Source organism: Camarhynchus parvulus, chromosome 4 (assembly GCF_901933205.1).
Source record: "Camarhynchus parvulus chromosome 4, STF_HiC, whole genome shotgun sequence".
NCBI classification, from domain to species: domain Eukaryota; kingdom Metazoa; phylum Chordata; class Aves; order Passeriformes; family Thraupidae; genus Camarhynchus; species Camarhynchus parvulus.
The window spans coordinates 52775120-52801375 of record NC_044574.1 but is presented as its reverse complement, the minus strand read 5'-3'; the positions used below and the strand labels follow the sequence as shown (position 1 = coordinate 52801375).

General features: G+C 36.9%; 1 protein-coding gene across 2 annotated transcripts in view; it reads left to right on the top strand.

The window, feature by feature from the left end:
* The window catches only part of CCSER1 (coiled-coil serine rich protein 1), a 608728-nt gene that overhangs the window by 366766 nt on the left and 215706 nt on the right, over positions 1-26256 (top strand). For both annotated transcript variants that reach the window (XM_030947275.1, XM_030947274.1), the window contains exon 9: positions 14299-14376. In XM_030947275.1, the coding sequence (XP_030803135.1) occupies positions 14299-14376 (78 nt within the window). The remainder of the gene's footprint in view (positions 1-14298; positions 14377-26256) is intronic.

Sequence of the window (26256 nt, the reverse complement as noted above, 5' to 3'; positions counted from 1 at the left end):
TTCATCATGGGTCCTTCCCATGAGCTGCAGTTCTTCACAAACTGTTCCAGCAGAGATCCCTTGCACGGGGTCCAGTCTTTCAGGAACAGACTGTTCCAGGGTCGGTGCCCCATGGCGTCACAGGTCCTGCCAACAGACCTGCTCTGGTGTGGTCTCCTCTCTCCATGGGGCCACAGGTCCTGCTGGGAGTCTCCCCTCCAAGCACAGGCTGCAGACAGGGTAAGAGACTCCTTTGCCCATCTACCTGCTCCATCATGGACTTCTCCTCAGGCTGCAGGTGGATCTCTCTTCACCATGAACCTCCATGGACTGCAGGGGCACAGCTTCTTCCCTATGGGCTTTACCTCAGGCTACAAAGGAATCTCTGCTCCAGGTCTGGAGCACCTCCTTTCCTTTCCTTCACTGACTTTGGGATCTGTGCATAAACATGTATTTAGTGACATTTTATAGAAAATGTGGTTTTTTTCCACTTTGAACCATATAAGGTCAGCATACAGCACAGGGCTGTTTTTTCCTGCCATGATAAGCTAAGGAATCAACATCAGCTAGCTTCTAGGACAAGATATAAAAGATTCCATTTCATTAAAGCATTCCTACCTGCCTCTGATGAAGCCCAGTATGGCCAATGTGCCAGCTCTGGGGACAGCACATTAATGAAAAAGGGTGGTCTTCGTTTCTCTTCTGAGAACTTGGAAATGCAGGAGTGTGTATTGACAAAGGGGCATTGGCTGTGTCCTCCACATTGACCTATTTAATGTCCCAGTTGACTCAGCTGTTTCTATAAAATGTGAGCTGTGCAGGCTCTTTTGCTGAAGACAGAGGAGTTGTGGAAGTGGGTATGATGTAGGAAGATAGGGTGAAGACTGGCACCATATGCAGTGTGGTGGATGCTGTGCTGCTCTGCCATAGTGTCACTGGGAGGTCCTGCACTCAGGGTGACACTGTGGAGTCCCAGCTGCACACTCAGCTGTAGCTCCACTTCTGGTTGCAGGGTAACTTCCCTGGAGCCAGATGGAGGAACAAAAAGATCACATGTGAGGCAGTGGTTGGAAGAGGAAGCGGAAAGTGAGGGACATCACCCTGACTTCTGAAGGGGTCTAAGTTTAGATCCACATTTAGGACATAATATAAAGCAAATATACTCAGTTTGTAAATTATCCTGTGACAGAGAAAACAGGTGCTCTCCTTGCTGGGAAAAAAAAAAGAAAAAACGTAAGGAGAATAACAAAGATGCTGTGTTTGTATTTTTATGCCTCAGGATGTTCTAAAGCCATGAAAGTATCAGTTCAGAGATAACTTCTGCAGTCAAGTAAGCTCCATTTTTTGTCCCCTCTGCAACACTTCTACTTCTTCAGAAAGAACTTTTAAAAAAGATGGCAACCGTGGCACTTGAGAAGCCAACTCTTGTGGCTGCCCTTCAACTGAAGTTATTGCAGTCGGGAGGGACGTTGGATTTCAGGATTGCACATATCAGAGACTGAAGTCTAAAGGGAAGAGCCAAGTGTTTCAGGGGCAGAAAAAGAACAAATGTTGTCAGCCATTTCGTAGCAAGGAAAGAAAGGACCAGGAAAAGTTACAAAGTAAGGAAGGACCAGGTCTCCAAGGAGATAACATGAGTGGAAAGCAAAGAGTACCAGAGGTGGTCATCTCAAATCTAGTGCAGATGAAAAGAGGAAAGAGGAATTGAACACAGATTAATAGAACTGAGAATTTTGTGTCAGAATTTTAGTTTGGTATCCTTTGAGTCCGATTCTTAACTATCCTGATCACTGATAATGAGGAAGCTGTATGTGAAATTGGGAGGGGGTGAGCTGTGTTATTTTTTTTCATTTTCCCTGTTTTTTATGAGTGGAATAAAATGTGTTATTGGGTCTCTAACAGTGTAAAGATCACACAAATTACACCAGCCTAAGGAAGCTAAACCTCAATAGTACCACCTGAACTGATGAGAGAGCAGCTGTAGGACTAAAGATGGTCATCTGAGGTTCTCTTACAACGTCAGTGTTTCTATATCCACTGGCAAAAAAAAATATTTGTGTTGCCCATTCCATGTGTGTGTTTTGTGTAAGTTCTTTGACTACGTCTCTGCACGATATGGTTTCCTTCTAGTTGTGAGGCTGTGTAGTGACCTCTGCCAGGACTAGTAAATAAACAAAACAAACAACTAATGGAACATTATATTCCAGCAGGTAAAACTTGGCATGTGGATAGGGCTGAGCTTAATATATAGGATCAGTTGTCATGGAAGATCTCTGAAGTGCCTCAGGAAAAAAGCTAAGGCTAGGATAGAAATGAAATGCACTCAGAAGAACAGAAAAAAGGCAAATTCACCTGTTTATAATGTCTACCATAGTGACTGTGGTAGAATTGGAGACTTAGGCTGCCAAAAACAATTAAATCTTTCACAGGTTGGGTGCAATTTGGGCACTTCAAAATGTAATTGCTTTCTTTACTTCTGCTTGTATGCGTATTCTGACAGTAAAGCAAATACTGTCTCTGTAAGTGATGCTGGAAAAGCCAGTGTAAACAGGATAAACTGAACTCTTCCTAAGAATATGGAACACTACATCACTTTTCAAGCTTTCCAGTCTTGATATAGAGTGGTGCTTGTAAACAAGTCCATTTTTTTCTGCAGCATTTTTAAAACAAATAGCTAGAAGAACCTGAAAGCTTAAGACAATCTACTTGAGAAATTCTGTGGAACTTATGAAAAACTCAGCTAATTTTCCACAGAAGACAAGTTACATCTACCATATCTGTACTTTATAAATAATGTTTGCTCAAGTAATTCTGGGTTTTTTTCTGCTTTTGTATTTCATTTTTTATGCAGTTTGGAAATAGACATGTGACAGCCTACTGTAAATGAGTTGTATTCGGAGGAACGAGACTCTTGGTTGCCATGAATGGAATAATGTGCCATAAATGCTCAAGACTCAGAAATGTCAAACCTTCTGTTATTATCAAATTGGCAGGGATCTGAACCACTTTATTCATTTACATCTGACTTTGAGAGTTCAGTGATGTTCTGAGTTGTTGGTCTGTTGAACCAGTTTGAGTTTCAATACTAGAAAGTCAGGAAACAAATGGATTGAAGAATTGGATTAAAAAAAAAAACAGCTCAAAACCTCAGAAGGACATACTCTAATTTGGGTTCTGCAAAACCCATTTAAGGAACAGAGCAAAATCAAGATTTTTACCTTTTTTGACTTTGTTAAATTATCAATGAACAAAAGTGGGCTTAGCTTTTTACCCACCTTGCACTTAATGATTGTAGGTGATACAGAATTGCTAAATCCACAGATATCTTAGGGAGGACAGTGCAGAAAGTTTCTGAGGAAAACAGAAAACTGAACCAAATGTCTGTAGTATGGTTTAGAGGCACAGGTTGCAATCCCCAAGGTCTCACAGATAAATGCTTTTGGATGCACCATTTGAGGGTCTTTTAGAGTATCTTTTTACTTCTCTGCTAATAACACACCTGTTTCTTTAGCATGTTTGATAACTTCCATTCAGCTTGAAATTTTGGAAATTGAGAGCTGCCATATGGTTCCCGAAGAGTCACAGGTTAAAATAGGTTGTCTGGATTTCTTTTAGATTAAAGGGGTGGGTTTTATTGTGTCTACACAAAGTATCTTGTAGTCATTAAGAAACAAGGAATGACTGGATGAAAAGCGGAGGAAACCAATTTTCTTGTCCATTGGAACAATATGAGCTGGGTTCTTGGGAGTCTGATATTGCAGTCTTACAAAACAGAATGGATTTGGTTTAGTCTTTGGAATATGAAATGAGAAAATCTGTACTGGGTCAGTGCAAGGGTTTATCCAGCCCTTCAGCAGTCTGTCTCCAGTGGTGGCCACAAGCAACTGCTTTCAGAAAAGCTGGCATTTGAAGAAATTCAATATTTTCTTCAGTGTTCTCCCAGTCCATCAGTTTGCAGCTCAAGGGATCTCCTGAAATGCTTTTTACCTGTTAATTTATTAACCCCCAAAGGATTTCTGCTGCTCACTGGTGCAATGCAGCTGGACCATGTTTGTAGTTTTGTAGCTCCATCTTGTACTGCAGCCATTCATTGCATCTTTTAACCTGACTAGCCTGAAAGTGCTTTTGGTTCAAAGCTGTTTTTTGGTTTACACTTGGATATCAGAGGGAGTCCCTGGTCTTTGGCCAACAGACAAGATTCATCTCTCTTCTGCGTGTGTTGAGAAATGAGACATCTTCCTAGGCAACACTGGCTTATCTAAAAGCGGCATTTGCAAACAAATCCTTTTTTCATAATAGGTACACACAATGAGCTCAGACAGCACTGGGACAGCATTAAAAGCACTTGTAAAAATGTTAGCAGAAAAATTGTTGTCAACAATAGTGTACCAACAGGCTGATTATGAGACAATAAGGATGGTTTATTTGGTGGAGTGAATTTATGTTACAGTATAAACTGGATATTAATGTTTTTCAAGCGCTGTAGATTCACCTTCATCTCTTTTTTATTTCTTATTTTCTGAGGCAAAATGAGAATTTATTCGTCTTTTGTCTGAAAAACACTATAAGAAGTATCAGGGTGTCTTTAGACTCGTATAATGTAGTTCTCATGTTTTTATTAATATATCATAGTTACAGTAGTGATTTCCCTTCTTAGAAAAGTTTTATGTGACAGCTGCTTTATGGTCATGATTATAAGTCATCCTTTTTGGTTTGATTGCAGCAGCAATCTGGGGACCATAGCAACGTGTTTTGCTTATGAAATATGTCAGTGGGAAATAAAGATCTAGTCACCATCTCCTTAATGAGAAATTGTAGTTTAAAAAGAAAGAAAAAATGCAAGATCTTTTTTCAGTACTCTTTCTGAAGGTCCTCTAATTCTTCTGGAAATAGTAAAATGAATCCTATTTCAATTCTTTGTGCAACAGTTGCCTTTTTGCATAGCCATCATAGCAAAAACCTGAATGTAATGGTTACTTTCCTTGTACAATATTATGGTTCTTATTATCATTTGCAGATGCTTGGAAATCTCCAAGTTTTATATGATAATGAAAATACTTTGCTACATATTTTGTTAGTTTCACCAGTTGAAGTCAAAATGTTATTGCTAAAATGCTCGACTCAGTCCTGGCATCCAAAGTCCTGGCATCCAAATTATTTGCTGTAGAATTTGTAACATTCTCACAGCTCTCACAAAGTCAAACTCCCATCATTGGGGAAGTTTCTGAGTTAATTAAAGACATGTCTGAAAGAAGGGGAGATTGATATGCTCCTCTCTTCTCGATTGCTTTGGTGTTGTAAAAGTGAAAGAAAATGCTGTTGTCTGGTCACAGCTATTCTGCTTAGACAAAGTAGTACAGAGCTGCTGAAAATTACTTGTGGGCCTTGCAATACTATTTGGAATACCTGATAATGCATATTAAAGTGTGTTGGTTTTGTCTTAGTGAATTGAATATGATGTGCTTCAAACTTAATTTTCAGTGTCTCAGTTGAGGTGACTGAGTAAAAATGGAGGGCATGAATGATGAACCTGAACTCACAGTAAAAAGCTATCTACTTTAATAACATTCCAGTGTCAATTACTGGGAAAAACCATGCTGTGACTTCCCCTGAGAGAAGGTTCACAAAGGGTAAAAGTGCCTTTTGGTCCTTGCTCAAGCAGTTAATTGCCCAGGAAAAAGTCTTTGCAGCGTGAGTGCCTGGTGTAGTGACTGAAGCATTTTCCTGAGCTCTACTGCTAAATCCTGAGTAGGTCTCCTTAGTCTTTCATTGAAGCTTTCTGTCTCCCTATAGTTCTCCTTGCCTCACTTTCCCATATAATCCCTACAAATCCTTCTGGGCTCCAGAGTGTTACCTGGGCAGAAGGTGCTGCACAGCTCTGTGCTGTTACCTGTGGGCTGACTTTCAGGTTGAAACTCCTCCTGAAGCCCCTTGCCAGCTGAGGCCCTCCTTATCTATCCAGACAGTGACTTTCATGAAAACTCACTCTGTTGCTTGTACCAGTTAGAGCTGACCATTGTAAAAAAATAATTAGAGGGACAGGCAGCGTGATCACTGCCAGTGTGTGCATTTGAATGTGTGCATTGAATGGGCTGCACACCAGTGTAGGACAAAAGCAAGTCAAAGAATTGTCTGTTCTGGCCATGCTAAACCCAAACTGATGGTTCTGTCCAAAACACCTGCCAAAATGTATTGAATAATTGACTTAAATTCATAGAGGCAACAGCTCAGAGTGGCAGCTGTGGGTTGTTTTCAATATTGCTGGATGTATTTACAATGATGCAGGGAGTATATGTTGTTGAAGTCAGTGAATAAAACTGCAGCCTTATTTAGCACAGAGATTGGTCCAGGGATTTGTTGATTTTCATGGTGGCAGCAATTATCTGATTTATGTGATTATTTTTTCTATTCATTTGACCAACAGATGATCAAAATCTGCCTTCCTCATGCAATTGCTGCTGGGAGAACTCGCAAATGACCCTTCCATTGCCTTTGTACTGTAAGCTCCTAGTGCCACAATTGTGAATCTCATTCCTCAGGACAGCAATCTGTAAAATTGTTGTAAATACTTAGCTGTGTGAGGTTTAATTAATGCCAGAAGCCTTCAATAAACAACAGTTGCAATTTGGACTGCGATGATTTAATGATTCTTGCACTCTGTCTAACGCATGGTGTTAAATCTCTGCATCAAGTGACTGGCACTGATGTGAATCACATCCCACTGATGTCCCTCTGTGCAAAGAGGCAAAGGAAACCTCAAACCAACTGAAATATTTGATAGGCAATGCTCATAAATATCTCCTCTTAGAGACCTAAAGGATGTTAGCATTTCAATGGTAAGTAGGGAAGAAAAACGTAACAAAAAGTTAACAAATGCCTTGGATAATTTAAAAAGTTAATGAAACAGCTTCCCCAGGTAAAACCTTATATTAAATGCTTTGCAGAAACATCTGTTAGTAATGCTAGAGGATTTTGATAATGCTGTTATGTTGTACTATATTTATTAAAGCAGAGAGTTTTTCTTTTGATGAATAGGGATAGTCACCAAAAAACTGTGAAAGAAGTTACAAAAAAATAATTCCAACCCTTTCAAAGCAGATGTTTTGGACAGACTAAAATTCTGTTTGTGTACCCATGCAGAACCTGGCAGCATTTAAAGTCGTGTACACCATAAAAGTGATAAATGTGGTTGTTCTGAAAAGGTGTAAAGGAAGAAAAAAGCCCAAAGTTATAAACAGTGCTTCCTTTCTTAATTAAATTTAGTAGGTTTTTGTCCATTTATATGTTAGCTTTGTGTATGTGTGTCAGCATAACTCTGCCAGGTGAATCATGAGCATACCAACTAGAGGTGATGTTATTGCAGTATATTTCAGTGAAAGCAGAAGGGCAGGAATAATCTATCTAATCCATATTTTCCTATCCAGGTTCTTAGCTCATGCTAGACTGAGAGAGGTAATGTGCAACCCCCATGAGAAAAATACTTGTAATAAATACGTTTATTTCCTTGTTCAAGGAGTACGATTTTCTAAGTTGCAGTTATTTCTGAAAAACCTGAACATGAGTTTGCAAGCAATTTAATTAGAGGCTTTGTCTCATCTCCATTTTCAGCTAGCAAATATAAGAAAAGCAGAACTTAAATGGATTTAAGCTTGCTTATTTTTGATGATCAAGTACTTTAGACATGAAGGGGCAAAAATTGGTGTGTATAAAACTGGTAAATTGTTTCATATCTTGAGGGGCTAATTAATACTGTTCAGTTAAGTAAATGAGAGCACTAATTGAGGAGAGTTCCTTGCCAATTTGTGATGTCCATTTAGATAAAAATGCTGTGTAAAAGTACTGTGAATCAGTGGTGTGCAAGTTGAATCTTTGAACCCTAACGTGTAGCTCTCCTTTGCAGTAATCTTCCAATTCAGTGTCGTACTGAATACTCCTCTGCAGTGGGCTCTGAGAAGGTGACTGAGCCCAGAAATTCCTAGCCTAAAGCGAGTGTGTTGAATTTAATGGTGTGAGGAAGTCCGCTTTTCCAGGACACAAGATTTGGGCTACATATTTATGCAGCACTCCATAACTCTTCATTGGCTTCACGTGACCTTGAAAAATAAATCACTTATTGTTTTTCTTCAACTATTTATGGGATGATTAAGTCAATAGTGTTTATGTGGGGGTTTTTTTGTGTTTTGCTGCTGTGTAAGGTTTAGTGTCCCAGTACCACCATTTCTGAGTTATCAAACTGGAGTAATACTGTCTCCTCATCTTGTCTGTTGGGTGTTTTATATTTTGGGACAGGATTTTATTTGTCTGGGTGGTCCTAGCAATTGGTGTAGCAGTGATAACCCAAGGAGATATGGGGTGAAAGAGATGCTCTTCTCTATTAGATAAGCTTCTGTAAGACTTAGTAATACCTTCTTGGACATCTGCATGCAACCACAACACAAATTTAAACTAACAACAATACTTATTAAAGGTTCAAGGCTATTTGTAGAGATAATTTCTACATGAACTCCTGTACCTGATATGTCAGCCTTTTGAAGGGTTATGAGTGCACAGCTGCTTATGTTTCCTTTTCTTCCAATAACTTTCTCAGGTCTTGGTTTTTTGTTTTGTTGTTGGAGTGTTAAGGTTGGCATCACTTGTTATGGCCATGTTAGTCAGAGAGTGTGACCATATAATTTTTTTATTGCATTGCATTATTCAAAGCATGCATGGCTATATCTGGGCCATATGTGAGTATGTGAATTTTATGTGGGTTTTTGTTTGTTTGTTTTGGGTTTTTGTTTTTGTTTTGTTTTTGTTTTGTTGTTGTTGGGGTTGGTTTGGGTTTTTTTTTTTTTTTTTTTGAGATGTGGTCAGTATAAAAAAGTTCCTCTATTTTATAGTGATATATTTACATAGGTATATATCTAAAAGTAGCCATGGGAGCCATAATCAGTAAGGAAATGACAGCTTGCTATTCAGATTTACTGAATGACTGAATGATAGAAATAAGCAACGTACAGGTTTTGCTTTAAAATATAAATCATAAATTCTAATAATAATAATTTAGCATTCTATTGATGCAACAGGTAGAATAGTAAGTAATTAATCAAAGTACATCTATTGTCAAGAAATTCTCCTGATCCAAGAAATGAAATAGGGATTTTTTTCACATGGAATAAAGATACCTCCCACTATTTAATGCTATATTTTAAAGCATCTTCCCAGGATGCTATTGAAAAATAACTTAAAAATTCAGGTATATTTGGAAGATTCTTGTTCTGAAATTCTGAGATGGTCTTGGATACCTGTAAACATTTATTTTTAATTTTGCAGCACATACACGAGTGGTAGTAGCAAATTTTACAGTACAGCACCTTCCAGTCAAATAAATGAGTCAGAACATACCATTTTAAAGACTGTTTTCCTGTCTCTGACATTTGTCAGCTCAGTGGGCTAGGAGATTCACTTTTTTTGTGTTTTGTCTTTCTAAGTAGATAGACATAGACTGGGCTCTCAAAGTTTGGAGTCATCTCTTGTTGGTAAGGTCATACAGCACTCAGCAAAAGAGAAGAATTTTTATATTGCAGAACTTGGGGATGAAAAGTTTAAGGCAATACTTTGGATTGTAAGGCTCTTAAAACTTAAAATAGTAATAATCCTCTCTGGTTAAGATGTAGTAAACCTTTGCAATACTGTAAGGTTAGCTGGCATGTCTACGGCAGGACTTGTAACTGTCAGAGATTTTAAACCTTGATAAATATTGTTGATATTCAAAGACCTGTTATGAAGTGATTGCATTTTTAGAAACTGTCTTTTTTCCATCAGATGTGTTCAGACTTGGCAGACTTCAACTAATTCTTGAAGTATTGCAGACTGCTTGGAGACTGGCTTGTCTTAGCCCTTCTCGATTCATACCTGGATATTGTGATCTGACAGAAATCAAAGCAGAAGGTGTGCTTTCATTGCAGATGCCGTATTTACCATATGCATAGAAATTTGCCTTGTGTTTTACAAAAGTCTCCTAATGTAAAAACTGAAAAACTATTTTGGTTTGTGTAAGAGTCCTGTGTGAGAGCAATGGAATGTTCTTTGAGATTCTGTGTAGATTTGGTGTTTGTTGTTTACAGTGATTTGACAGCACTATAACCGTCAGTGAAACCTGCGTTTGGGCATACTTGGGTGCATTTCCACCAAGTTTTCTCACGTTTTTCTCCTGATCAGTGGAATAGTCCCCTGGGGGGATTGTGGGGATGGTCACACCTGTTTGTGACTGTGGTTCCAGAGTAATGCCTCTAAATTTGTTGTGGCTATGTAGCACCTCAGTTCATAGTACATTTATGTGTGGACAGCTGAAGCAAGTTGTAGCTGTTTTCTCATGCTGTGCTCAAGAGACAGCTGGGCTTTTTGCTGGGCTTCACAAAGTGTTTTCAAGTGTGATGTGACTCAGCTGTACTGCAGCTGATCGCTGGAACTATGCTGGATATCATATGTTTTCTTCCCAAACTGAGACTCAAACCAACAGGGACTCAATTTCTGTGGAAATAGCTGTCATAAAGTCAATTCTGTAGCTCATTGTAGTCTGTAAATTAGGTAGAATAGATGGTGGAAAGCAGGTTTTTTTCTATTGTTATCCCTTTGCTCTCTGCCTAACTGCTGCTGTTGATTAAGTTTAATCCCAAAGCACATCAGAATTAAAAGACTTTGCATTTTTATAAGTCTTCTGAAGAGCAGCTTTTTCTCCTCAGTTCTGTGGTGAACATAAGTTGTTATTCTCAGTGGGGTTAATGCCTGAGTTAAGAGAAATAATCACAAGTTGTAAATCTGACTGCACTGTTAATGGCTGTTGGAGGCTGTTCTGGATGTATGCTGAGACAAAACATTAAAACACCACTTTTATTTTCATGAAGTCTCAGAATAATCTGTACAGACTATAGCAGACAGAGGTAAAAAGTTAATTTATGATATTGTATATTTTAAACTAAGTAACAATAAAGGTGAAACAGCCATTAGGAAAAAATATTTAACATGCTATCTACTAGGCAAAATATAATCCATGAGGATTAAAACCACAGCTCTACTGGACAGTAGACTTTTCCTTTTAAATAGCTGGAGCAGTAAGTTTTGCTCCTTGATTTAATGTTACCATTTGAAATAATTGGCAAGCATTTTCTCTTTGGAATTTGCAATTAAACAAAGCACCACAAGTGGTCACCATGCTGTCACTGGTAGGGAATGGAATAAGAAAACAGTCACAAAAAAACAACTTCGACATGTTCGCAGTCAAAGCTGTGAAAATTGTTTTGATACTCTCCTGTTCAGAGAAGAAATATTTTAGAAAACCAATGTCATGTTCCAAGATGTATCAATATCAACTCCTACTGACTCCCTAAATCTAAGTAACTGACTTTTTTCCTATCTGCCTTTCAGTGGGGAAGACTTAAGTCATTTTCTTTGTCTTACATTTCTTTTTTATCTTACATTTCACTTTTCTGTTTTATTTGTAATATTTTTACTTGCATCAGTTATCAGCTAATATCTGTTGTCTTCCTATTTCAGTACCTTCTGGTGACTTATTACATAGTAATAAAATAGTAAGTATTCAAACCACTCTAGTACCAGAGCTAGTTTGAGATATAAACGATGTGTGAACTTATTCCCCTGTGAAGAAATGGACAGAAACATGATCCTTATTGATGGTCTAATGCTTTTCACTGTGGTTGTTGAAATACCAAAATCTCAATAATCGAAGCAACTGGAATGTTTGAGAAAATGTCCTTCCATGTAGTTTTTCTCTCTCTCTCCCCTCGAAACACGCACAGGTACTTCAGAGAGAGGGGTGCAGTGAATGTTCCTGGCAATGTTGCTGTTAAAACAGCCATTATCTCTTCCTGCCTTTTCACGAATTAGGATCGACCCAGGGAGTAAAACTTTTTCATGCTCTTATCCTTGTCACCTACAAATGTACTTTTGTGCTGTTTATTTTAATAAGAAGCAATAACAACACACAGAATGGTAAGAAAAGATGCTCATTAATGCTCTCACTTTAAAAAAAGTCACCTAGAAGTACTTTGGATGATCCTAAAAATATTTTTTAAATAAATTACTTGGTCCCTTCTAAATCTTTAGAAAGGCAAAGGTACCTGCTTTGTTTACCCTTTCCTTTTGTTTTCCTTATCCTTTTTCTTAAAAGGATCTATTTGCAGTCTTTTTACTATGTAATATCTTAGAGAAGGGAGAGTTGACTCCTCTCAGATACATAGAGGAAGGGCAGAAAGCATGACTGGGTCACATATGGAAAAAGTCAATAATTATTCAGTTTCACTAGGAAGCCTTTAAAACTAAAACTAAAAGCTAAAAAAGGAAATTTTTGACTTTTGTAAAATGGCAAGAAAGTCTCAAGGAAGTTTCAGGGCTTGAAAAAACTTCAAAAATTACTTTAAAATGTTACCTGATAATAGTAATCATCCTTAGAAGTAATGCTGTGATGGTAGTAGAAGGCTGCTGTGTGAATAGATGTCCAGATAACTCACTTCTTTGTTCTGAATCGATGTTAAAGCGTGCTACCTGCCTTGTAAAGATCTTTCATCTTCTGTTTTGCTTTACTTGAGAAGAAAGAAGAGAGTTTTAGTTTCAAACTTTCTTTTCCGGTACCTGGACATCTAGAATTTTTCAGTTTTTTCCATTTTATTAGTTAACTCACCGAAAGTAAATAAAAAATATTACTATGGTAATGTGGATTCAGAACTTGGATATGTTAAAAATGGATCTCACTGCATATACATAGTTAAAGGAGCATTTCCTTTCCTCTAGGAAAGGAAAGAATATTTGTTATTCCAACCTTTCTAGCTCTCCCAGTTAATTTGTTGCCTTAATGAATATTTAGATTTATTCTGGGCTTTTTTTTCTCTCTGCTTTTTCAAAATATGTATTTGTGAATCCATACATAAAAAACAAAAATGTTCCATTTGATCAGATACACAGTTTAATGATAGTATTGCTTCAATTGCTATCTTACTTGAACACTCAATATCTGTGTTTGTAACTTGAAAATTCATGGAGCTTCTGTGCAGTAAAATGTGGTAAAATAAGATAGATATATCATAATGGCTGTTTTTTAAACATGTAAAAGTGAGTGGACTAGTATATTCAAACCTCAGGAAGACAAACCATTTCTGTTAGAGATAGGAGTTCCTTTTCTATGAATTCAGTTTTAACTTGGTTGTTAACATCAGCAAATTTGGGCTCAAGTGTTTTGTACAAGTGAAGAGATCAGTCCGAATTCTGTTTTCCTCCGACCCTTATTTAAAGGGTTAAAATAGTGTTGATGAGGGTCACTGAGGGGTTGACTTCTTCCTGCTGTTTAGGCAATGTAGTCATGTGCTTACCTTGCCTTGAATCAAATAATATGAGAACTTGAGAGTCAATTAACTTGAAATGCAATTTATGCGATTTCTGTTTTATTGTAATACATTCCTGTCGGCAGCATTCAATTATATTTTGTACATCTTGAGGAATTTGAGTTCAAGGTAAGCGTTTTTCACAGATACAACTGAAAAATTAAACTGAATCAGTAAGCAGGAAAACATAAACCAATGCAGTGAAGAACTTTGCATTCCCCTTCCCCTCCTGTGTGCCTTTTCCTGCCTTACCCCACATATTTAGAGTTGTTTTATCAAATACCTTCTCGTGGAAACTAAAATAGTATGCTCAAGGGCTATATGAGAGTCAGCAAGCTTAGTGATCGGTTTCAAATCAAGTATCACAATCTGGGCTTTTTTGTGTCAAAGCAGCCAGATATCTTTACTCAAACCTGTTCAGAGATTCCATGCCACACTTCCAAAAATTATTCAGGTACAGAGGGACAAGGATGGGAAAAGCAGAAATCAATGCAATACCCAAGAAATGCTTAGGATTTGCTAACGTGTTTCTGTTGGGGGAGGCAGAAGTCATCTCAGGCTTGTGATCTGCGAGTTTGCATATTCCTTAATGTTTTAAAAAAAGTAAATTGTTTCTTTGCTGTTGGAGTGGTGCTGGTATTTGCTGGAGTCCCTGCAGCTGCTCAGTGCTTCATACCTGTCTGCCTCTGTGCCGTTGCTCTTGTGGACCCCGCCGTAGCACAGAGTTGGACTATCTGAGTCCACCCTCTGTTTAAGAGAAAGATACATTTATGAAAGCATACAATAGGAAGGAAATCAACCTCCCAGTGTGAAAAGCACCATAATAAATCTATTTCTTACCAGCTGTCCATGCATAAGTTTTGAATTTATCTGGATGTTTGGAGCTGCAAAGCCCAGTGAGGAAAACCATGACTCACCTATGCAATGTTATTCTGTTTTACAGGAAAAGGCTCAGTGCTTTCAGAAGGCTCTCAGTTCCCAAGCAGATAAATCCACACAGACAGAACTCGTTGGCCATGATGTAAGTAGCTGTATCAAACAGTATTTTTTTATCATGTTTGTGGGTGTTCAGACTTCTGTCAGCTGGTTTGCCTCTGCTGTTGTTGTCCATGCATGGATTTGGTGATTCTAAAGTACCTTCAGAAACATGAGAAGATAATTACAACTGCCTGCCAGCACACCAATGCCCTGTTAATTTTAGGCTTTATGAAGAGCTGAGAATTTGCATAAAGGAATGTGGATGGTATGTATTAGTGCTTTGTAATTTTTTTCCCAGTATTTATTTGCACACTTACTGACAATTAATAAGGTTATTATGTTTAGAATTGTCATATGCTGTCTAAACAAGATTTGAAAATTGGAAGATAATGGAATAAGTACAGTTTTGCCAAGTGATGTTAAAGTTCTGTTTCCTAAAGAGCATCTGCCAGAATTTCTCCTAGAATGTGTATTGATAATATATGTCCTCATGCAAGAACATGGTCAATGAAGATTCCTTAACTGTAGAAATATTATTGCCCCAGTTCTTCTAACTGGAAATATTCTGTCTGTGTGTGGTGTTGCTTGAATATGTGTAAGACATTCTCACATGAGTCTCTGGAATAATCTTTGTTGAACATTTAGCACAGTTCCATTCTGGGACTTGTGCCAAGCCTAAAAATAATTTTTTAAAAACTCTTCTGCAAAGTAGTGCTATGGTTGTGCCTTGGTATAGATCATCATGCTGATTCAAGTTTATGGAAAGACCTCTGGAATTAAAGCAGGCTTTGAAAGCTTCTTTTTAGTTCTGTGTCAGTGGAGCATTAAAGTTTGGTCTTCTGTGAATAGAAACATGAAAATTTCATGCTTTAATATGAAAAGTTTTATCTGCATTAACTTCTTTTTTGTGGATTACCAAACATGAACCCTTATATTCTACTGTGTCTGTGAAGTCATGTCTGGTGGAATTTACTGAAACTCTGAGGTGCGTATATGTTACTGCTGAAAAATCCAGAATTTTCAAAAATATTTAAAAACATTTTTCTATATTGCAATATGATATCCACTTCTTCTGTGACCAGTTATCCTTCACAATACTCTCTTGTGCATTAGATGTCAAATAAAATTCTTCCACTGAAAATGGGAACAGGAAACATGTAGAGTTTGGGGCATTTTTGGTGTTGTTTTGTTTATTTTTGGGTTATGTTGTTTGCCTGATGTTTTTTTTAAGCAGATGTGATTTATGCTTTTGGTTGTTTTCTCCCAAATCAAATATGTGGTACTCATGCTGCAGTTATTCATGCTGTTAGCAGATTACATATTTTTTCCCTTTTTCCAGTCTGTGTTCCCTTGGAGTTTGGTAGGGAGTAAAAAATAACATTAGAACCTCCTCTCCCAAACAGGTTCAATTTTCTGGCTGAGATTTGAGTGTTAAATGTCATAATAACAACAAAAAGTTAAATAAATCCTTTCCTTTACCATCATTCTCTTCAATTAGTGGAACATATTTTTCAGCCTTCCCTGGTAAAATTCCTACCTTGTCACAGTTTTAATAATGTATTATCTCATACATTATCTTATAGTCTGTTGCAATGCAGGAATAAAAGGAAATGTTCAATGTTTTTCTATGGAACAACATTTCACCTGTTTTTATGTGTTACAGAGTTCTTGTGAAAATTCCATTGCAAGGGATTGATAGCAGGGAAATTTGAATGAATTTACAGGAGTAACACAAGCATACTATGGTCACAATTAGGGGGGCTCAGTGAGGAGGAATGTGCAAATAAATAGTGTTAACACTTTTTGTTATACTGTTTAAACTTCTTGCTCTTTTATTTATCAGATTGTGCAGCTTTTCTGTGAAGGAAATTAATGATTAGAAATTATTAATGATTAGTTCAGCTGTGTTTCTGTTGAATCCAAGTGGCAATTACATTTACATTCTTTGCTTTTGCATGAGATTTTAAAGAACAAGTTGTAACTGTTGCAAGTAGTATCTGTATATCATTTTATTCAGATGTCAGTGTGTACAACTACAAGAATATTGTGCTAATATGAAATTCGATTAAATAGAAAATACAAAACAGATCAGAGAATATATAAGATGTATTTTTCGCCCCATTAGTTACACATTCTGAGAATAGTATACATTGAATACTTCAGATCTGGTTTAAGAGGTAAGCAGAAAATTTAACTTCATTTCATCATTACAAATTTGCAGCTTTAATTTAAAAAACCAAATGATGGCAATAACAGAGATGTCCTCACATTTTTATTTTTCCTTAATTCAAATTTAGAAGCTAATATTAGTTGGATAAAAAGTGCTACCAGGAATTTGCATAGCATTGTTTCATGAATGTAGTACAAATATTGATATACACTACACAGTGTAATAATTCAGAAATGCTTAAAACAATGCCTCTATGAGTGATTTGGTTTATATTCTCATATATTCTTTTGTTCCACTGTGTAATCGTAAGTTACCTGTTTTGCAGTTGAAAATACTGAGATGGGTTAGTCCCAAAATAAAGCACTGCTTTGGGTTTTTTGGTTTTTTTGCTTCTGGACATCTTCCAGTAGTTGAGACAGTTCTTTAGCCTTGGAGTTCATTTAGATGTGTCATTAAAAGTAAATGGAAGTTCTGACTTTGACTTAGATGAGGAATTAATCCTTTTGTCCGTAGGGTGTACAGTAATGAAAAAAAGCTGGAGGCGAGTCTATATTTAGGAAGGAATGGCTGAAGAAGGAGGAAATGCAGTGTTTCACAAAGAGGAAATGCTCTTGTTTTTGTGGACTGCTTTGAAAAAGTATAAACAGTATTGAATGAGTGTTTTGGGTGTGTGAGTAGTTACCAGAATGGAAGTTGTTAAAATGTATTTTATTTTAGCGGCTATAACATAATTACAGTCAGAATTTGACTGTCAAAGTGATCAGTAAAGTTTGGATGATGCAATGTCCTGCAATATCTTTGAATTGTTGGATAATATTTCTGATGGAGCTCTGATTTTTTTCCCCGTACAGCACTCAGAGATTTTTCAGCGGAAATTGCTTTAGAGTACTGTTTTAGTAAGCAAGGAGAAGATAAAGTCTGTAGCAGTAAAGAAAATGTTTCTCATAAAGAACTGTTTGAACTGGAAAGCAAACTGCTTAATGTCTTTTCTGTATTAAAACAGTCTAATGTGAAGCTTAATTACGGAATTAAAACATAAAGTTTAAAGTAATTTCTAATAAGGACAAAAGAGGGCCTTGATGAGAAATGCTACAGTGTCCTTAAGTGAATAACGTGACAACTTTGCTACTTGAGGAAATTGAAAGTAAAATAGCAACACGACTATTGTATGTGTACTGGGGAAGACATTGGAAGGCTCTCAGGGTTTCTATAAAGGCTAGTTGCTTTCTAGTGCAGTGTGTCAAGGAATCCTCATCTTATGTTAGACCTAAATTTATTCTGTTTTCCTATATGTTTACTTAAAATCATTTAAAACATGTTGGGAGTCTTGCAGAGAGAGCCATGTGCACAACAGATTGATATTGAGGCTGCTAAATAATAAATTATTAATGTGTCTTCAATAATCAATGCTAGTTTAACCTCCTTCACCCTCCTGTGCTTGCAGAGTTTTCTTTTTTTGAGAGATCAAGGAATAATTTCTTTCATGTTGGTCGGATAGCTAAAATGGACCAGAAGAGGGATAGATGGAGTTGGCTAGCACTGGGACTGGTTGCAAGTTCATGTTATGGGATACAAATCTTATAATGGCTGCCAGCAAAATAAGAAGTCCAAAGTATTGTGCAGGCATCACACAAGCCCTCTGCAGCATGAGCGCTGCTGATTAGCTTTCATTAAAATGTGTCTCAAAACTGAACCAAACAATCACAGGACAATTCTTATTTCTGTCTCCAAGGGAAGTACAACTCAGCACCACTTTGTCAATCTTTATCAGCCTTTGGATTAAAAGAGTTTGTACTTAATTTTATTCTCCACAAAGTAGAAATTCCTAAGAGCTGACATGATTTCTGCAATGCCTTTTCTTTTTGCCTTCTGCTGATGTCATAGGTTTCATATCTGAGAACTGCTATTCTGTTTGTTCTTTGTCTTTCATACTGAGATGTAAACAGCCTTTGGATTGGTCCTAAACTCATTCCCCATTTAATGAGCATTGTTTCCAGTGTAGTGGTCCTTACATTTTGTGTGATGCTTCTGATGTCTCAGACAACAAACTTGTGTACTGCTGCTGTCAATCTGCTGCAGTTTTGATTGCACAGCTACAGACAAAAATTACCTTTCTTTGGTGATCACCAGCACCGTGTTTACAACAGTGCTGTGGGACAGATCAGAAGGCACTGACTTTTTTCACCTATACCATCATGCAGTTTTAAAATCCATACTGATACACATTTTAGGGTATTTGTTTTGTAGCTTGCTGTGCATTACCTTGGACAGCATGCCTCCCTTAACCTCTCAAAACCTGGGCACTGCCTTCTGCAGAGCCTCTGTGTTTGATTGGGAAGAAGTGGAAGGCAGGGAGGAGGGTGCTCTAGCTGCACCTTCTTGCTGTGCTCCTCTTCCTCCCCAGCAGCCAGCCAGCCAGCATGGGTTATAGATGCTGTAAAGGGGCTGCATTGCATTGTGACCACTCCTTCAGGAAGGCAGGGAAGAGAATACCGAAGTAGTTGAATTTTCTGAACTTTCCAGTCTAATCCAAATATTTTCCTGCCTAAATATTTGTGTATTTGTTACGGCCTGAAGTGATTTGTATTTTGCCACCTAAACTGGAAAATACATTCTACTTCTGTTTCTGCTCCTTCCCTTGGAGACTGATGTCCATCTGCTGTTGTATTTAACTCCCGAGTTATTTTTCACCATATTTTTATTTAGTCTCTGAGTTTGTAGTCTCATGAATACAGGGAAATAATAAAAACTTGTGCATAATATACCTTTCCCTAATGCAAAATTACTTTTAAAAAAATCTTTATAAATCAAACCAGCCATTAACCATTTCAGTATTTGCTTTTATTGTATGTCTCTGTACCTATTAATATCTGGATAACCAAGTTGTTCTTGATATGCTACATCCTTTCCTACAGCTTCCTTTAGCATACATTTTCTCTCCTTCTCATGTCCAGTTTCCATTTTTTACTATACATCTTCAAAATATCATTTCAAAATCTGTGGTTTTTGTGGTGTGTTATGTGTGCAAATTATCAAGCTTTGATGGTGTCGAGCTAGGATGATACTTCTTTTGGTTTTAATGATTGCCTTCTACCAACACTTATATTACTTTGCCATCAAACCTCTACATACTTGGTGTTTGAATTACATTTAACCACCAAGTCATGAACAGGAATGAATTGTTTCACCTGCTCGTGACAGGGAAAAACAGTTCAAGTCACTGGTGCCAAATTCACTGGAAGATGAATGCTTGTCCTGAGGGTTTGGTGTTTGTGGTGCTATATGAAAAGTGGTAACAGGTTTTCACAGAAACTTCAGTAGTAAATGGGCTCTGGAACAGAAACTGAGGTGTGCCATATGACAAAGACACCGATTCTGTGGCTGATTATCAGCAGGGTATGCTGCATTTAATTTTGCCATCTTCAGGACTAAGGAACAATGAAATTTGCCTTCTGCAGTGATGCTTAATTGATGTGAATGATCTTCAGTTTTGATTTGTGGCATGCAAGTGGGCTTCTGAATGCTTGTATAGATAAGCTCTGTGCTGTTTAAATATTTGTAGTAATATGATGATGATATTACAACTGAGTTTGCTTTCTGGATCTTTAAAACCATTGTTTTCCTGTAATATAATTTTCAAAAACATTGCAGTGTTTTTATTGCCTTTTAAATTTTAAATCTTTCTATTTATTCTACATTTTTCTGTCGTAGCCTTCTGTCTTTACGTCTGCAGTTATGCTACTGCTATCTTGCTTTGAAATTACAATCAAATACCAGGTACTTTGAAGTATTGACTGAACTTACTAATTTTGCTAAGATGTGTTGGGGAGGGGGAGAAGCAAAGGAAACTGTTTAGATATTCCTAATTTTTCATCCTAGAAGTTTTGTTGGGTTCAGACAGAACTCTTCCCACTTTTTCTGCTTTAGCTTCATCACTGTCTCCTCCTTAGACTTTTCCAGAAGTTTGCTTTTTTACTTAAATTTATCCATCTAGTCTTTTTGTCTCATTTCTTACTTTAATTTTTGTGCTGTACTTATGAGTATGACTTAGCAAAATTTATTTTCAGTAGTGTATTTGCAGTATGTTATAATTGCATTATTTCTAATGTAAAGAAAGCAGTTCATTACTACTCTCAGTAGGAACTAAGTGTGCAGCTATCCCTAGAATAAATAGCATGTCCTTACTATATCCACTGTGACCTGTTACATTAAGAATAGAAAGCAGTAGGACACTGACAAACAGGATATTTTAGTAGGTTTATTTGATTGAAACAAAAAAGCTATCCGCCAGATTATACCTTGCTGAATCTGTTGTTGAATAGTAGCAGTGTCTTATTTGTAAATGCAGAAAATAGCAGCACTAAGACTTTTGGATATTGTTCAGAAGAATGAACTGGGAATTTAGTAAAATACACCCAATAACAATCAAGAATTCTAAAAAAAAGCAGCATTTTACAATAGGTGTTGAGTATATTTTCTGAAAAAGGAGAAAAATTTGATTTCACCTTGAAGAAAAGATCAACAAACAAAATTGAGAAGTGAGGCATGGATAACCACTGCATTATAAGTAATGTGTATGGGTTTTGCTACATTAGTACACTTAGGGTGACTGCTTTTTATTACAGACTGATCTATTTACACAGATTTATTGTAATGTGGAAATGTTTTAATGTTGTGTGCATGTTGCATGTAGATTTCCTCTGTTAGTTCAGTCTGGTGACCTTATTCCAGTAAAAACACAGCGTCTGTTGTACATAAGGGTTTTCTGACTGGAATGGTGTCATGCACAAGATCAGTCATCTGTTTTTCTCTGCATTGTCACTTAAATCATTGTTGTGTTGATCATTAGTGTGAAAGAAGCTTTATTATTACATGCTGCCTGCATGACTGCATACAGCAGAAACAGTAATTCTTCATTTACTTTTTGTTGCCATCAAACCATGCATGACTAAGATTTCATTTAATTTCATTTATTTTTTCTTTTCTTTCTTTTTTGTTTGTTTGTTTTGTTTGTTTTTAAAGGCCCTGTGGAACTCTCCATGTTCTGAAGGCTTAGTTTACAAACCTATCAGCATCTCATTGGTTCCATCATTATTAAATTAAATGCAACATCTGGACACTCTGCACTTACGGATATCATTAAATACTGCTGTGTATGAAATGGGCTGCAAGTTACCATTGCTGGCAAAATTCTACTACTTAATATTTGTATTATGAACGGTCAAACATCCCTTTTTGGCAGTATCTTCATTATTAAGTGTATCTATGAATAAATTATTAGTAAGCTATGACAAAGTTATTATTTGAAATAAAGAATATTCTTACAATTTTGTGCACTTAGTCATCCATTGATGATTCACTGCAAGTAAGAAAGTGTAAGAAAATCCTTCAGTCATGCTCATCTCTTGAGATGGAAAAAATATGTCTTCAAGATCTGGAAACCTGAGGAAACCATTATTTTTTAAAACCTGTATTTTTCCTTTTCCAGTAAAAACACTATTGCACTGACTGTGAATACAGGATCAGGACCTTTCAGTACGTGGTCTATCTGATAAATGTTCATAATGATGTACATAATTCTTATGTGGCATTCAAGAACCATTTCTGTAGGGTGTTTGGTAAGCTTTTAGAAGGCCAGAATTTACCCAGCTTTATCCCAGGAAGCAGAAGAGGTGATCCTAAAAACATACACTGCTTCTTTAATCCATTAGAATCATAGCTTTACTGTACTTTCTATCTAATTTTCCTGTGGCTTCTAAGAGACGTTGCTAAGAAAGCAATCAATGGGGGTAAAGTAAGCATGGTGTTTGCTGGACGTGACTGTGCTGCTTGAGTGGATGGTGGTTGTTGTCCTGAGGGGCGGGGTGGGTGAGGAAGGGCAATTCCAAGTTTAGGGCTTTATTAAGCAAGAAACCAGTGAAATTCGCCACTGTCAGTTGCTTCTCTGTAACCTTATCCAAGAAGGACTTCATTCACCAGGATGTGCCCTACACCCACCCTTACCAGGTAAGATAAGGTGGTTGTGCCAGCAGTATTCTTTACCCTTTTCTCCTAATATATTTTCTTACTAACAAGAAACAATGCTTGAATCTTTTTACTGCACCATTTCAGTCGGGCCTCATGGTATGTAATATGAACAGTTCCTCAACTGGAGCAGCATTTAGCACCTGTAGCTTTAATTTGAAACAGAGGACATACTGCATTCATTTAAAATAACATCTTACCAGTTATTCCTAAATGGAGCAGAACTGAAAATACAAGTATTCAGCTAAATATTCATGCCAGTCTTGAAAGCGAATGAACCTTCTTCAGAGGGAATGTTGCATTATGTTGGCTGATTCTGTACAATTAACATGATGTTACTGTTTCTCAGTCTTACATTGTCTTTTCTTTGATCCTAACAGTCATCCTTCAGCATCCTCTCTTGCCCTTTTGGTCAGACTGCCTGGAATTTCTTTGTGTGTGTAATTGCACAGTTCATAATGTATTTGTTGGAATTATCTTGTAAAAGCAATTAAGTAGCTAATGCATAATTTAAAGAAGCAACAGAAGCAAGCATGTGCATATTATTCTTTTGAACTTCACCTTCCTTGTTGAACTTCACCTGTTACAACTCTTCCTTCTTTCCTTGAACAAAAATCTTTTTTGTAATCATTGGTAAGCATAGAAATACCTACTTCTTGCTTCTGTCTTTCATCACTCTCTTTATTATGATAATATTTTCAGTCTTTGTCAGATACTGCTCTTTGGAAGAAGAGAGAGATTACATTTTTCATTGTGATTTTTTGGCACAGAGATCTGCATTTCACTTAAAGAAATATATATATATGGATAATGGAGAGGTTGTGAAAAATTGTGTAAGTTAGTTAAAGAACAGTGGAATTAAAAAGATGTTTCCAGGATTCCAGTGAGAAAGAAATAAGTTTCACTTTCTAAATAAAGAAGCCTTTTGCCTGTTCCTCCAAAGTCTGTGAAAGGATGCTTTAAAATACTCAAAGAGCTAGTTTATTTCTCTATCTGTTGCATCACAGAGATGTTACTAGCAGCCAGCATTTCAGTGCAAAACTCAAGCCAGCCCTTTGGCTTTTGGGTTGGAGTTTAAGAGTTCTGTTTTTAACTTTCCCATGAAATTATCCGTAACTTCCAATACCTTTCTTTTCTTTATTTTCATTTTCTATAACTTTACAAAGTAGTATGAACCAATAAAAATTACTCAGTTTGCTATTTTGCTCACCTAGCATTGGAATGATCTGGAAAAAAACATGACTGACTATTCAGGCTTCAAGGATACACAATCAATAGTTTGCATGCATAGGCAGGAACTTAATGCTAGTTTAATTAAAGTCTTAACAGACTGATGAAAGATTTTTTTTTAATTATTATTGCAGTAGAGAGTGATAAAGCACATCTAGTTCAAACAATCCAAAATTAAAAATACATCATGTTCCTAGTACCTGTCTCTTTCTTTGATATATTTTATTGCTTACTCTTGCACAGCCTTTTGTGATCTCGGATCACAAAAGGTGATCACAAAAGGTCAGTGGCTTCTGGTCAGTTGTGGGAGCATTGCATTAAATCTACTATTACAACTGCTTGTTTGAGTCCTACAGTAACATTCATTTCTTTCTTCCTCGCTCTGGAATCCAGTTGGGATCTGTCTTATATGTTTGTTAACATGTTGTACACCTTGCTCTTACCATTGATTTCAAGTGCATGTGGCATCTCTGTTACCCTTACAAATGGTTTTACCACACTGCAAAGATTTCTTTCCTTTGATGGTGAGTAACTTGATAGCTATGGAGCCTCTGGTGTCATGCAATGCCTGTAATCAGTTGGACAGCTTGTTATTGGAAGATCATTCATAGAGTAAGTGCTTGCTAGTGATATCTCTAAGATAGAAACTTCTAGCTGATAAAGCCACCTTGCTCTCCTCTTTTGCTCTCCTCTCCACCACCAAAACCTTGCCAACTAAACCCTATAAAAGGTGTTACACCACATAGCTATAAAAAACTGAACAACTGGTGCAAAAAGGGTCATAGTAACCTGGTCATTTGGTGACTACCCTTTGGAGCTGAAGTAAGTTATCCTGTAAATAGTCAAAAATAAAGTAATCTGTAAATATCTGAGTAAGCAGACAAAAACAAATGATGCTCTTGTCGTTAGCTTGATCCAAAGGCTGTGTCTTGTTTCAAGCAATGGTAACACAGTGTTAACAGAGATAGAACACTAAAACACTATTGGCAAAATACTTTGTTCTCATTCTGAACATTGGCATTTAACAGATGCAGAGTTTGTTACTTTAACCAGCACACAGTGTTTTGTCTCCATTTGATGCTTTTCAGGTGATACCAGCTAACCTGAGTTTGCTTTCTGCGCTTTCCTCTGGGGACTTCTGAATGTGCGAGTGCAGGGGTGTTTTGTACAGCACAGGAGGGGAAAAAGTAGAAGCTGATTGAATGGACTTAAAAGTAACAAAGGTGCAAAAATGTTACACCTAGAGCAAATATTCTGTGATAAATGTTGAAAGACTGAGAAGGAACAAGAGTGATTTTAACAGTTATGAGCAGTCAAAGGCAGACAAGTCTCAAAAAACCTGGGGTACTGTAGAGAGGCAGAAAGATTACATCCTGCTTGAATTAAAAGCAGATATTTTTATCAGATAGTGGATTTGGGGGTTTTTTGTTTGTTTTAATCTTCTGAAGTTATTTCAATCTGAAAACATGCAGAATATTGTAGACTTATAAGACTTTTTGTGGTCATAGGTATTGTGTGTGTGGTGAAAGAGCTGGACATTTCATTGGTTTTGGGTAGATACGAGAGCTACTCGGTGGCTTATCTTCTGAAACTGAGTTTACCCAGTTTTAATGAGTGTTTTTTTAGGTATATTTATGCTATTTGGTAACTTCACTAGTTTAAACTGCTCAGTATGCTCTAGAATTTTAGTTAAGTGTTAAAACTTCGGGGGATAAAGCCAGTATATATGTTTTGCTGAAGAAACAAAGTGCCATTTCTATCATTTACCTATTGCTATTTCTTCGTCAATGGAAGCGCAGTGAGCACTATATCCAGGCTGTGTACTTGGCCTCCATTTCGAAAGTATGCTCTCTTAGTATTCATTTATTCATTTTTAGTAATGTAAACTTCTACTTCTTAAGAGTCAACAGAATATTAGCATTAATGATAAAACAGCAAGAAGGAGCATGAAGGGAAAGGATTGTAAATGACATTTGGGAAGTAGTAATGTTTCTTTTGTATTGTACAAAAAGGCATTAAAATGAAAGTAGAATCTACTGGATACCAGCAATAAAAGGGAAAAAAGTTGTGTTTGGTTGCTAGCCAAATGCATTACAAAAAAAAAAAACCAAACTTGCAAAGATACATTTTTGTGTGTGCACCTATTAAATCATACTGGAGTTGAAAGTGCATGAATTAGATACCATATTACAACTTTATATTCAGAACCAACTTCATTACTTTCAGGGAGAATTTAATTTGTCTAAAGACACCAAGGAAAAGCTTGGTGGTGCTGTTAATGATAAGTTTAATGATGAAATTAAGTGGTAGTTTTGTATTTGATGCTATGTGTAATGGTGCATGCGTGCTATCAAATATTTGGAGAGAAGTGCCAACACCTGCACTGACATATTACATTTTAAGCAAAGAATGGGGAAAGCACAACTGCATGAAACAGGTGATGGAGACAGTAAGATCTTCATGTCTCAAACACATGAAACAATTTTAAGAGCACACATC